The sequence below is a fragment of the Phocoena sinus genome, chromosome 1 (assembly GCF_008692025.1).
Source record: "Phocoena sinus isolate mPhoSin1 chromosome 1, mPhoSin1.pri, whole genome shotgun sequence".
NCBI lineage: Eukaryota > Metazoa > Chordata > Mammalia > Artiodactyla > Phocoenidae > Phocoena > Phocoena sinus.
The window spans coordinates 135,703,452-135,716,196 of NC_045763.1; the positions used below are offsets into that span (position 1 = coordinate 135,703,452).

At 35.9% G+C, this 12,745-nt stretch overlaps 1 protein-coding gene across 2 annotated transcripts in view; it reads left to right on the forward strand.

Annotated features, from left to right (window-relative positions):
* AXDND1 (axonemal dynein light chain domain containing 1) overlaps positions 1 to 12,745 on the forward strand; it is an 84,100-nt gene that overhangs the window by 32,946 nt on the left and 38,409 nt on the right. For both annotated transcript variants that reach the window (XM_032611764.1, XM_032611763.1), the window contains exons 12-18: positions 870 to 990; positions 4,912 to 5,013; positions 5,455 to 5,618; positions 7,150 to 7,225; positions 9,409 to 9,643; positions 10,644 to 10,845; positions 11,649 to 11,742. In XM_032611764.1, the coding sequence (XP_032467655.1) occupies positions 870 to 990; positions 4,912 to 5,013; positions 5,455 to 5,618; positions 7,150 to 7,225; positions 9,409 to 9,643; positions 10,644 to 10,845; positions 11,649 to 11,742 (994 nt within the window). The remainder of the gene's footprint in view (positions 1 to 869; positions 991 to 4,911; positions 5,014 to 5,454; positions 5,619 to 7,149; positions 7,226 to 9,408; positions 9,644 to 10,643; positions 10,846 to 11,648; positions 11,743 to 12,745) is intronic.

Below are 12,745 nucleotides of genomic sequence, written 5' to 3' on the forward strand. Positions count from 1 at the left end.
TTGTTGAATTTTTATATGTACATTCATCTGTGTGCCACCTGCAGTGATTAATTTTTTCTCAGTTTGAACAAGTGGATGCCTCCAAATAGAAGGAGGCTTTAGGAACTGATGTTGGCGGTTAATGGCTTTCAACAAAATTAGAAGAATTTTGTGTCACTGACCTTTTATTCTTACAGAAAAGTTAATGTTCCTTAGGAGGGAGTGTTTTCAAAAGGTTTGTGAAAGGCTACCAATCACTTTATAACTTCTGTGTTTGTATTTAACCTCAGAAGGGATTTTAATTCTAAAAGAAGTTTCAGTGTAAGTTAGAAGGAAAAGGTATGTTCTGGTAAACAAGAAGAAAAAAGATTTAAGAAAAATGTACTTAATTATACTTAAGCTTTCGGTTGATTGGTAGAGAATTTATTTAAATCTTATACTAATTATATATAATTTTTAAATGTAGCTCACAATTATTGGGCTTTGTGCATTTATATCTTCTTAATAAAGAATCCTAAATTCTGTGAGGAAAAAAAATGAAAAACAGCTATATTACTACTACTTGTATTCAGAATTTTTCATTAGATATAGTGTTATACCACTGGAGTACCATGGTGTGAAAATTCTAGTGAATAAAGAAGAATATGATGAAAAGTGTTTAGAGCAGGGAACAATATATTGAACATTTTACTTTAGGACCTTTGTAAGATTTATTCATGAAATGTGAGTATTTTTTCTTCTATTTCACTGTATATTAGTGTTACTAATATATCCAGAAGTTATACCATAATTACCTTGTGATGAGTTTTAAAGGAACAAATTGCCTACTTTAGAATAAAATTATTTTTTAAATATGTATTTATATAGCTGTTTTTAAATTTTTCTTTTAGAATTGTAGAAGAATATCATGACTTATATACGTTACAAAGAGGGAGGATGGAGAGTGATATTAAACAGTTAATGGCAGAAAGAGATATCTGGAACTCAGCCACATATGAATTGTCCGTAAAGGTTGGTTCATCTGAAATCGTAACTTATTTTTTGGCTGGATAAAGTTTCATTTTACAGTTTCAATAATCTAGACAAAATTTTTATTTATTTATTTTAATTTTTTTTTTACTTTTTTTTTGATTGCATTGGGTCTTCATTGCTGCATGTGGGCTTTCTCTAGTTGCAGTGAGCGGGGGCTACTCTTTGTTGCAGTGTGCGGGCTTCTCATTGTGGTGGCTTCTCTTGTTGCGGAGCGTGGGCTCTAGGCTCATGGGCTTCAGTAGTTGCAACACGTGGGCTCAGTAGTTGCGTCATGCGGGCCCTAGAGTGCATAGGCTTCAGTAGTTGTGGCGCATGGGCTTAATTGCTTTGCAGCATGTGGGATCTTCCCGGACCAGGGCTTGAACCCATGTCTCCTCCATTGGCAGGCGGATTCTTTACCACTGCACCACCAGGGAAGTCCCCAAAATTTTATTTTATTTTTAAATTTTTATTGAAGTACAGTTGATTTACAATGTTGTGTTTAATACCTGCTGTACAGCAAAGTGACTCAGTTATACATATATATACATCGTTTTTCATATTTTCCATTGTGGTTTGTCAGAGGATACTGAATATAGTTCCCTGTGCTATACAGTAGGACCTTGTTGTTTATTTGTCCTATATATAATAGCTTGCATCTGCTAATCCCAAACTCCCAATCATTCCCTCCCCGACCCCCCTTACCCTTTGGCAACCACAAGTCTGTTCTCTATATCTGTGAGTCTGTTTTTGTTTTGTAGATATGTTCATTTGTGTCATATTTTAGATTCCACATGTAAGTGATATCATGTGGTATTTGTCTTTGTTTCTGACTTACTTCATTTAGTATGATAATCTCTAGGTCCATCCATGTTGCTGCAAATGGCATTATTTCATTCTTTTTAATGGCTGAGTAATATTTCATTGTGTGTGTGTATATATATATATCTTTAAAAATTTTTTTTTAATTTTAAATTTTTTAATTAATTTTTTATTGGCGTATAGTTGATTTACAATGTTGTATTAGTTTCTGCTGTACAGCAAAGTGAATCAGTTATACATATACATATATCCACTCTTTTTTAGATTCTGTTCCCATATAGGTCATTACAGAGTACTGAGTAGAGTTCCTTGTGCTATACAGTAGGTTCTTATTCATTATCTGTTTTATATATAGTAGTGTGTATATGTCAATCCCAATCCCCCAATTTGTCCTTCCCACCCCTTCTTTCCCCCTTGGTAACCATGTTTGTTTTCTACATCTTTGACTCTATTTCTGTTTTGTAAATAGGTTCATTTGTACTTTTTTTTTTAGATTCCATATGTAAGTGATGTCATATGATATTTGTCTTGCTCTGTCTGACTTACTTCACATGGTCTCTAGGTCCATCCATATTGCTGCAAATGGCATTATTTTGTTCTTTTTAATGGCTGAGTAATATTCCAGTGTGTGTGTGTGTGTGTGTACCACATCTTCTTTATCCATTCATCTGCTGATGGACATTTAGGTTGTTTCCGTATAGACAAAATTTTAAAAAATGAAGTATATATATATATTTTGTGTGTGTGTGTGTGTGTGGTATGCGGGCCTCTCACTGTTGTGGCCTCTCCCATTTCGGAGCACAGGCTCTGGACACGCAGGCTCAGTGGCCATGGCTCACAGGCCCAGCTGCTCTGCAGCATGTGGCATCTTCCTGGACCGGGGCACGAACCCGTGTCCCCTGCATCGGCAGGCGGACTCTCAACCACTGCGCCACCAGGGAAGCCCAAAGATGTATATTTAATTGATGAATAATGCAGCTATTCTATTATGGGCCTTGAAAAGGAAAAGTTACATTGTTTTCTTTTGTTTATTCTCTATTGGATAGCTGGCTATTGTCCAATTAAGGGCTCTTTTTTTCCACCAGAACCTATGAGTATGAGCCAGAATTCTATTTCTGTTGTTTGTGAACATGTTAAAACTTTCAACTTTAATTATACACTAATAAACTAGGGAAAGTGGTTCTTTTTTTTTTTTTGGGAAAGTGGTTCTTACTTTTTTTATATAATGTAACTGTATTACGATCACTTGATAACTTGCTTTGGTTCTATTACCTTGGTACCCAAGATGACAACTGACTTGAAATATGGCAGCCTGTGGACAATTATAGTGATGCTTTAGGAAAGTAGTAATGTCCCACAATACAGTGTTCTATTTTTCTAAAATGTTTGCTGGTTGGTTGCCTAATTTCACATCTGGAAATTATAATATTAACAATAAATTATGACCCTCAACAGATTCAAATTTTTATACCATTTTCCTCTTTAATAGTCAGACCTCATCTACGACACAGATGTTCCATTCTGATGCAGAACTTTAAAAGGGACATTGACATGTCCAGAGAAAACAACTGTGAAAGTAAATATATAACATAAGAAACAAACCTGGAAAAGAAACAGACTCACAGATACAGAAAACAAACTAGTAGTTACCAGTGGGGAGAGGGGAAGGGGGCGGGGCAAGATAGGGTAGAGGATTGAGGTACAAACTACTATGTATAAAATAAATAAGCTACAAGGATACATTGTACAGCACAGAGAATATAGCCAATATTTTATAATAACTATAAGTGGAATATAACCTTTAAAAACTGTCTGTCACCATGTTGTACACCTGAAACTTATATAATCTTGTCCATCAACTATACCTCAGTTTAAAAGAAAAAAGAAACAAATCTGGGAGCTAGCATGTTCAGTAGGAGAAAAAAAGATGACAAGTGAGTTCCCTCACTCTAGAAGTATTCAAACAGTAGAGAACTAACTGACCAGTGGTAAGAGATTTCTGTAGAAGAATACCTTGAATTAATGGGGCTTTGTGTTGGATCATCCCTAATAGGAAATAACAGCTATAATGTCAACTCTCTGAAAATAAGGACTTTGTTCACCGATATATGCACAGTGTCTTGAACAGTCATTCATTCACTGAATGCCTATATAATTGATTCAGTATATCAGTGGTTCTCAAAGTATGGTCCGTGGACCTCCTTGAAGGTCCATAAAACCCTTCATGAGGTGAAAACTAGTGTCATTGTAACACTGAGTTATCTTCTGCCTTTTTCATTCTCATTCTGATATGATTTTTCTTGAAGCTACATGGTATGGGATATTGCAACAGATTGAATTCAAAAGCAAATGAAAATCCAGCTCTATTCTATTAAAGCAAACATTAAAGAGATTTGTAAAAATGTGAAACTGCGTGTTCTTTTCACTATTTTTTTTTTGTTTTAGAAAATGTATTTTTCAGAAAAACTATGTTAAATATATAATGAGCTTATTAATGTTTAAGTGAATTAAAAAATACATATTTTAAATAATTTCAGTTTTCCAATGCAATAAATAACAATAGATATAATCCATATAAACAAAAGCTCTACAGAGTTCTCAATAATTTTTAAGAGTATAAAGGGGTTTTGAGATAAAATTGAGAACCTCTGCTATATACTTTGTTCAATTTGGTTCCAGTTCAGTAGTTTTAGAAAATATGAATTTATGACTCAAGTTAGTTCATGATTTTTTTGTTTTGTTTTGTTTTTTGTTTTTTGTTTTTTTGTGGTACGTGGGCCTCTCACTGTTGTGGCCTCTCCGATTGCGGAGCACAGGCTCCGGATGTGCAGGCTTAGCGGCCATGGCTCACGGGCCCAGCCGCTCTGCAGCATGTGGGATCTTCCCGGACCGGGGTACGAACCCATGTCCCCTGCATCGGCAGGCGGACTCTCAACCACTGCACCACCAGGGAAGCCCCTAGTTCATGATTTAAATAAGAAATTGTTATTGAATTAATGATTCAGTGAAAAATTGGTGTGTGAAATTGGTTTGGGTTTAATAAATTACAATGGTTTGTTAATGTTTTAGGTTCCTAATTTTAGTACTTTCTAAAAATAGGTAATTGAAAGAAATAAAGTCATGTTGGCTAAAAGACTTTACCTCAATGAAAAAGGCTGGAATAAATATGCTAAGCATTTCATCATACTGCTGTCAACTAAGGTAAAGCTCAATTCACTTAAGTCATGGGAAAAGAGACTCCAACTGTTGAGGGTTGAAACTACAAGAAGCCTTTGTTAATTTATAGATTTTTTAAAAATTTAATTAATTAATTTATTTACATTTGGTTCTGTCTGGCTTTGAAATTCCTGTTCTTTCCAATGTACTGCACTGCCTGCCAAATCCTATGAGGAAACTGGGCTCATGTTGCAAAGGAAAAAATCTTGTTCCTAATGCTTTTTTTACTGTGGAAAAATTCGCCACCAAAGGGACTGTGTAATAGTGTCACTGATATTTTGAAAAAGGAATATCTTTTCAATTTTTGGATCCATTTCCTACATATGACTCTAGTATTGCAATGTTAATAATGGCCTGGTGTATGCTAATAAGTATTTGTTACATGAATAAATGAATAAGTGGTTTAATTCCATGCATTTTATCCAGGACACTGCAGACCTTGCACTGTTGCAGAAGTTGACGGAGAAATGGAGAAACTTAGTGAATAAATTTAAACAGGAAGTGGAACAAAATGAAGAGTCTACAAGAGAAAAATTGCAAAGTGTTAAGGATGGCCTTGTCAAATGGCAGCAGTTCTTCAGAAATAATACGTGGGTCTCCAAGAATCTTGTTTTTCTGATTATATGACATCATGTTTGATAACTCAGTCCAATTCTTCCTCTCTTTTTACCTTGTTTCTCTTTTACCTTGTAATTACTCTAACATTGATTTTGGTGAGGTAACCAGCTGCCCTTACATGGGCACAATCCTGCTAGGAGCTTGAATGGTCTTGCAGTTTCTAGTTCTAATCATCTCTGATCATCTTGATCCCTGTACCCAACTGCTGCTGCTTCCACTTAAGTCCAACTCTTGTTCTTTTCTTCTCTTTACTCTCTTTTTAAAATCAAGTCAACTTATGTCATTACTCTTGGCAAACTTGAATATCTGGATCCATCTGCAAATTCTGTAGCATAGTGCATGTGCCAAGAAGTGGAATCAATGACTGGCAGTTATAAGGAGGTTGATTCTGATTGGATATCATATCTTGTAACAATTAGAGAAATTTGATAATGGAAGAAGCTGCCTTCCTTTGTTAATTAACAACGTAGTTAATTGGAGGCTGGTTGACTACATCACAGCCAAGGTTAGTGGGAATCCGTACTTTGAATGCAGGCTGGACTCAGTGATTTCTAAAGTTTTTTTTTGTTTTTTAAACTTTAAGATGCTTCATCTGTTGAGGAAACACATTTAAGTACCATTTCCATTTCAAATTGAGAAGAGCAGTTTCAGTTTTTCACATCCTCTAAGACAGCTGTCCGCAACCTTTTTGGCACCAGGGACCGGTTTTGTAGAAGCCAGTTTTCCCACGGACTGGTTGGGAGGGATGATTTCGGGATGATTCAAGAGCATTACATTTATTGTGCACTTTATTTCTATTATTATTACATCCGCTCCAGCTGAGGTCATCAGGCATTAGATCCTGGAGGCTGGGATCTAAACCTAACCTGCCTGGATCTAAACCTGCTCTAAGAGGTTTCCCAGTGAGTAGATTTGGAAGTTGTGGAAGCTGAAGCTGGTACATATCCAAGCTGGTTGCTGCCGCCATTGCCCGCTTCTACTGTGTGCTGACGCTCAGCTGGGAGAGGAGCACAGGTGGCAGTGGTTCCCTTCTCCCTTTCTCCTCAGGAACTTCTTTATCAAGAGCTTTGTCCTTGTGAGGCTTCAAAAGATATTAAAGGAAACTCTTAACAGAAGTTGGGGCTCCTGACCTAAATGTTGAGTTTTAATTGTTCTTTAGGCTTCCTTTCTATTTATATATTGTTTTGGCTGCTGTGTTCAGCAGGAATCATTCTTATGATGACCTAATTTTGGGTGCTGAGGACCCAGAGACCACTCTTTTAATACTGTCATGGCCTCTGACCCTGTAACTTGCTTACTCAGGTCTGATTAGGGTCTGAATTTATATTTATATTTGTAAATTTAAAAATAAATGCCTGTGAGGGAGAGGCTGAACCTGAAAGGCTTTTGGGAAAATCATCCGGGAGAAACATATTATTAATTGTTATAAATGTGTGGATTCATGATTTTCTTTTTTTATACCTTGTTATGAGACCATGCTTTTGCTCTTTTTCCTTCTTTCAGTGGAAAAGACATTTTATCCCCTAGTAAAGAAAATAGATTTGAATCAGTTGTTCCAGACTTCAAGCAGTGGCAAAAGGTAAGACTTTCTAGTAAGCAGCTTGGTAATCAAAATGCTGTTTGTACACTTGTCACTCTTCACCTACAACTGATCTCATCCTTTAAAAATGCCATACTAGGTTTTACGAAAGATAAGGAAAGCATCAAGACTACAGGGGCTTTTAAAAATACTCTTAAAGATTCTATTTTTCAGTTCTAGTTTAGATTTTTGAGTCAAAGTTAGGCTGCCAGAAAAAAATTGGGAAAAGATACTTGGGTGGCAGTTAGGGTAGTTCTGATTCTCTCATCTAATTGTCAGACATAAGTAACATCTGTGCCTCTCATGTACCTGGCTTTTTTCTTTCTTTTTTTAAAATAAATTTATTTATTTTATTTTTGGCTGCTTTGGGTCTTTGTTGCTGCATTCAGGCTTTCTCTAGTTGTGGCGAGCGGGGGTTACTCTTCGTTGTGGTGCGTGGGCTTCTCATTGCAGTGGCTTCACTTGTTGTGGAGCACGGGCTCTAGGCACAAGGGCTTAAGTAGTAGTGGCCTGCAGGCTCTAGAGCACAGGCTCAGGAGTTGTGGCACATGGGCTTAGTTGCTCCATGGCATGTGGGATCTTCCTGGACCAGGGATTGAACCCGTGACCCATGCAGTGGCAGGCAGATTCCCAGCCACCAGGGAAGTCCCTACCTGGCTTTTCTCTTTAGGACAAATTGGACTTTTAAAATTAATAACATCTTTTTAAAAAATTGTGGTAAAATATTCATAACATAAAATTTATCATTTTAATCATTTTTAAGGGTACAGTTCAGTGGCATTAAGTACATTCACAATTGTTGTGCAACCGTCACCACCATTCATGTCCAGAACTTTTTTATCTTCCTGAACTGAAACTCTACCCATTAAACAAACAATAACTCCCCATTTCCTCCTCTTCCCAGCCCCTGGCAACCACGATTCTACTTTCTGTAGTCCTTTTGTGACTGACTTATTCCTTTCAACATAATATCCATAAGGTTCATCCATGCTGCAGCATATATCGGAATTTCCTTCCTTCTTAAGGTCGAATCATATCCCATTGTATGTATATATCACACTTTGTTTATTAATAACATCTTTTTAAAGGGGTTCAAACTTTGAAAATAGGTTTCATTAATCAAATTACTATCATGTTATAGTAGTCTGACAAGGGAAAATATATGATACTGAAATCCTCCAATGTGAACATCAAACTCATGACCTAATGAAATCTCATCCAGATCCCAGGAAACCATTTTCTTTTCTTTTGGAATGATTTGAGCAGAATATTCTAAGAATTGAAGATGTTTGTTGTCATATATAAAACGTAGCTAGTTTAGTGACTTTTTTTTTTTTTACTGTTTATCTGTTTGACATTGCATAGATAAAATTGAAAAAAATCATGCTTCTTGTTTTAGTAGGAATAATAATAATTCTCATTCATTAACTTGTCAGGCTGAAGGTGCTTTCCACATGTTGCTTTACTTATTCTTCATAGCATCCACATGAGGCAGGTTTTATAATCCCCATCTCACAGATGTGGAAATTGAAGGTTAGAAATGTTAACTTGCCTTAGTTATCTGTAAATCGTAAATGGCTGAGTCAGAATTTGAGTCCATGTCTCTCCAATTCCAAAATTCTTACCCTTAATTGCTCTGCTACAGTGCTTCCCTATACTGATTACTGATAAGTGTGGGTGATTTGTTTCCATTATCTGAGTCACAAATAATGGCAGGCTTTGTATATAGGTTGCCCTTTATTTTTTCCACAAATATTTATTGATATGTCAGATATAGCACTTGGACTTGGGATTAAAAAGATAAATGAAAACTTATACATTCTATGAACTTTCCCAGTTTAGTGGGGATCATGTAAACAGAAATATTACATCCTTACCAAAGCAAATAGTAATTAAAAATGCTCAGCTCTCTGAGACTTAATTGCCTATCACTAATTTTTTTACCTATATAGGATTTAATATAATTATTTTCATCCCTGGTAAACTATGGATTATCTTACAGAGTATCAAAATTGATTAAAATTCACTTTAACTTTGAAAATAAAATATATGTCACATGAAGAAATGGTATGACAAATAATAATAAGATATGTAATTCCAAAATATTTAGGAGTCACCTGAGTAGACTTTGATGAAATCAGTGAATAATGTGCTAATTTCCTCATCCCTCTTTCACTCTCTAGATGTTGACTGAAGACAAAGACAAATTTTCTGGGGATCTTCTAGTGTCAAAATATAGTTGTCTCAAGATTATTAAACATTTACAGGAAAGCTGGGCAGATATTGGGCTTGGGATATTTAGTCGCCATAAAAGTATGGAGGGAAAGTTACCACCAGAGCAGAAGCACATGGAGGAAATTGTGAAAAGTACAAGAAGACTCTACAAAGAATTTGAAATAAGAATAAGTGGGGATAATGGTAAGGGAAAAAAAACAATGATAATGATAATTAGATGGCTTGACAATAGAAAGCATTTTAATAGTAATTATTATTTTCAATACAATTAATATTAAAAACAAAATAATACATATAGTTTTTAAAATCAAGGAAAATAAAGCGTGGAGCATCACTTTATTGAGATATAAGTCATATACAGTACAATTCATCTATTTATACAATTTGATGATTTTTAGTATATTCACAGACATATGCAACCAGGTGGTAAATGATTTAAAGTAAAAGAGGAAGTCAAAATGATGAATGAGAGTGAAATTAACAAATCATTTTGAATACTCCTGAAAGACTGAAGTTTACTTATGAAGGTAGTGAGAATATTTTCATCAAGGACAAGAAAAAGTTTGTTTTAAATTATTTCTCTTTATACATCTGTGAGATGGGAGCATTTTCATTTCTTACTTTGCAAATGAGTTTAGACAAAAGTATAGAGAGGGTATTTTGCCATGATATCACAGTGAATCAGTCAAAAATTAGAATCCAAACTTGATACTTATTCAGACCAAAACTATAAACTTCATGTAAACCTGAACAATGACCTAAAAAATGACTCAAGAACTATATCTGTTCTAGTTTCTGTTATTAACTATCTTATAATCATGAAGAAGCTGTTTTTCATCATTGTCTTCTTAACAGGATAACTCAGTGAATTAATACCTTTAACAGGAACTGCAGTTCATGGTTTCTGGGTTTAATGCATTTCATTCTCAGCTGAGAAGAGAAGACAGAGTAAAAACTGTTATCAAGGAAATAGTCCATCAGTCAGAAAAGCACTGATTACATAGTTTTTATTCACTAAATATTTATTTAGGAACTACTCTTTGCAAGATTCTCTGCTAGGCAAGCTGTAGGATAATAAGAAAATGGAAAAAGATATGCCCCTGCCCATGAGTATTTCATAATTTATTATTGATAGTAGACTTACAAATACTTCTAAAAGTTAATGCTTTTCTCACTTTTCCAGGTATCTCTAAAATTCTTCCAAGTTTGGTTAGTTCTCTTGAATTCTGTTCTTTCAAGTTGGAAAGGCTGCTGAAGTTTCCTGAACTGCTTCTTGAAGAATGGGAGGGACTTAATGAAAAAATTAATGAAATGAAATCTCAGTTGGATGCATCATTAAACGTTATTGGTACTGTTCCGCAGTACATAGATGTGGATTCTGGCTCGTAAGTTCCCATAGCTCTCTGCTGGGTAAAAGGGAATCCCCACGTCTCAACTGCATTTTCTCAGTACTTTGCCTCAGCAATGGGTATTTGGGGTCAGATAAAAAACTTTGACATCCTCTTCCTCCAAGTAAGAAAGCCATCTGACTGGGAGCTGGAGGGTGAGGGAGTCCTGGGTTCTTAACTACAGCAGTCTAGGGTGGAGTTTCTGCCTCCCTGAGCTGAGAAGGGGAAGAGCGGGAGTAGTTTCGGTTCAAATACCATAGACTCTTGCCTTTCCTACTGAATCTTCATAAATTGTCTTGAATATAAGTTTCTTCAGTTGCTGTTTGTCCTTAGAATCATTTCCAGAAGCTTTCAATGGTTTTTGTTTTGTTTTAGTAATTTTCACTAATTTCACTGGAAAATGGGTCACCTTTTCTCCTCCCACTGTCATGTTGGAAGTTGATCTCTTGAGAGGATTTTAAAACTCATTCTTCTCATTTTGTGGCCTCAGTGGTCTAGAAGTAAATGTAAAGGGAGTGAGTGTAATAAGTCTTTACAGTAGAGGTCTAACACTGAAAGTAAGGTCTACATTGTCCAGAGTGCATTACACCTAACCCTCGTGAGGTTAGGAAGGCTGTCAGTGAGTAGCCATTCTACAAGATAATTCAAGGATTTGATTTACCTTTCTCTGAGCTCTCAAACAGTTGTACACACTGAAGTTTACTAGGCCCAGCCAAATAAAACCCTTTCTTTTATCCAATAGTTACTTTCATACTCTTAAGTAAGTCACTTGTCTTTATTTTACTTGCTTTTTCCTTCAGGGTACTCCAAGCACATATATTTAACATGATTCAGCAATGGCTTTTGAAGATAGGCAGTGAAGTTAACGATGGTAACATGGAACTTCAGCGCCAAGTATGTACTTGTAGGAATTTGTTAGATTATTTTTTGCCTTGGCTGGGAGTTTTATTCAAGGAAAAACCAAGTCATGCCTATCCAATTGAAGCAGGAGGTTGGGAGGGAAATATGGGAACTTATATAATATAATTACTGAAATGATTTTCAGTGGATTTTTTAAATGAATTTATTCATTTTATTTATTTATTTTTGGCTGCGTTGGGTCTTGTTGCTATGCACAGGCTTTCTCTAGTTGTGGCGAGTGGGGGCTACTCTCCCCTGCGTGGGCTTCTCATTGCCGTGGCCTCTCCTGCTGTGGAGCACAGGCTCCAGGCGTGCAGGCTTCAGCAGTTGTGGCACGCAGGCTTACTAGTTGTGGCACACGGGCCCAGTCGCTCCGCGGTACGTGGGATCTTCCCGGACCAGGGTCGAACCCGTGTCTCCTACATTGGCAGGCAGATTCTCAACCACTGCGCCACCAGGGAAACCCTCAGTGGATTTTTAACTGCGGTATGTTCCAGCCTTTGGAATGAAGCTTCACAGATGATCAAAAGTTTTTGAGATCTAATTATTATCTTTACTCTTTACTCAGTATACCAAAAAAATTTTCCCTCAATAGCATTAATCATTTTAAGAATTTATGTTGGTGCCCTTGACTGGCTGAAGGGATGACGGAAACATGTTTCTAAGAAGAAAGACAAGATGCTACAATACTATTGGTCTACAGTTATTTGAACAAATAGGGAATTGTCCTGCAGTTCTGAAGAACTAAACCTGTGGAATTCTTAACTAGCACAGCATGAAATAATTTCCAAAGGATGTTTTAGTTTTTTATGTTTACTCCCACTTCCTAGTCTTAATTATAATCTAAATTTATACAGGGATCTCTTATTATAAGTAAACTTAATATGCAAATATTTGACCTTACAAAATTGATAAAATGAATTTAATTAATTTTAATATTGCTTAAATTGGGAATTTGAAAGGCAGAGATCAGCATGTTGTATGGGAATACTACTTA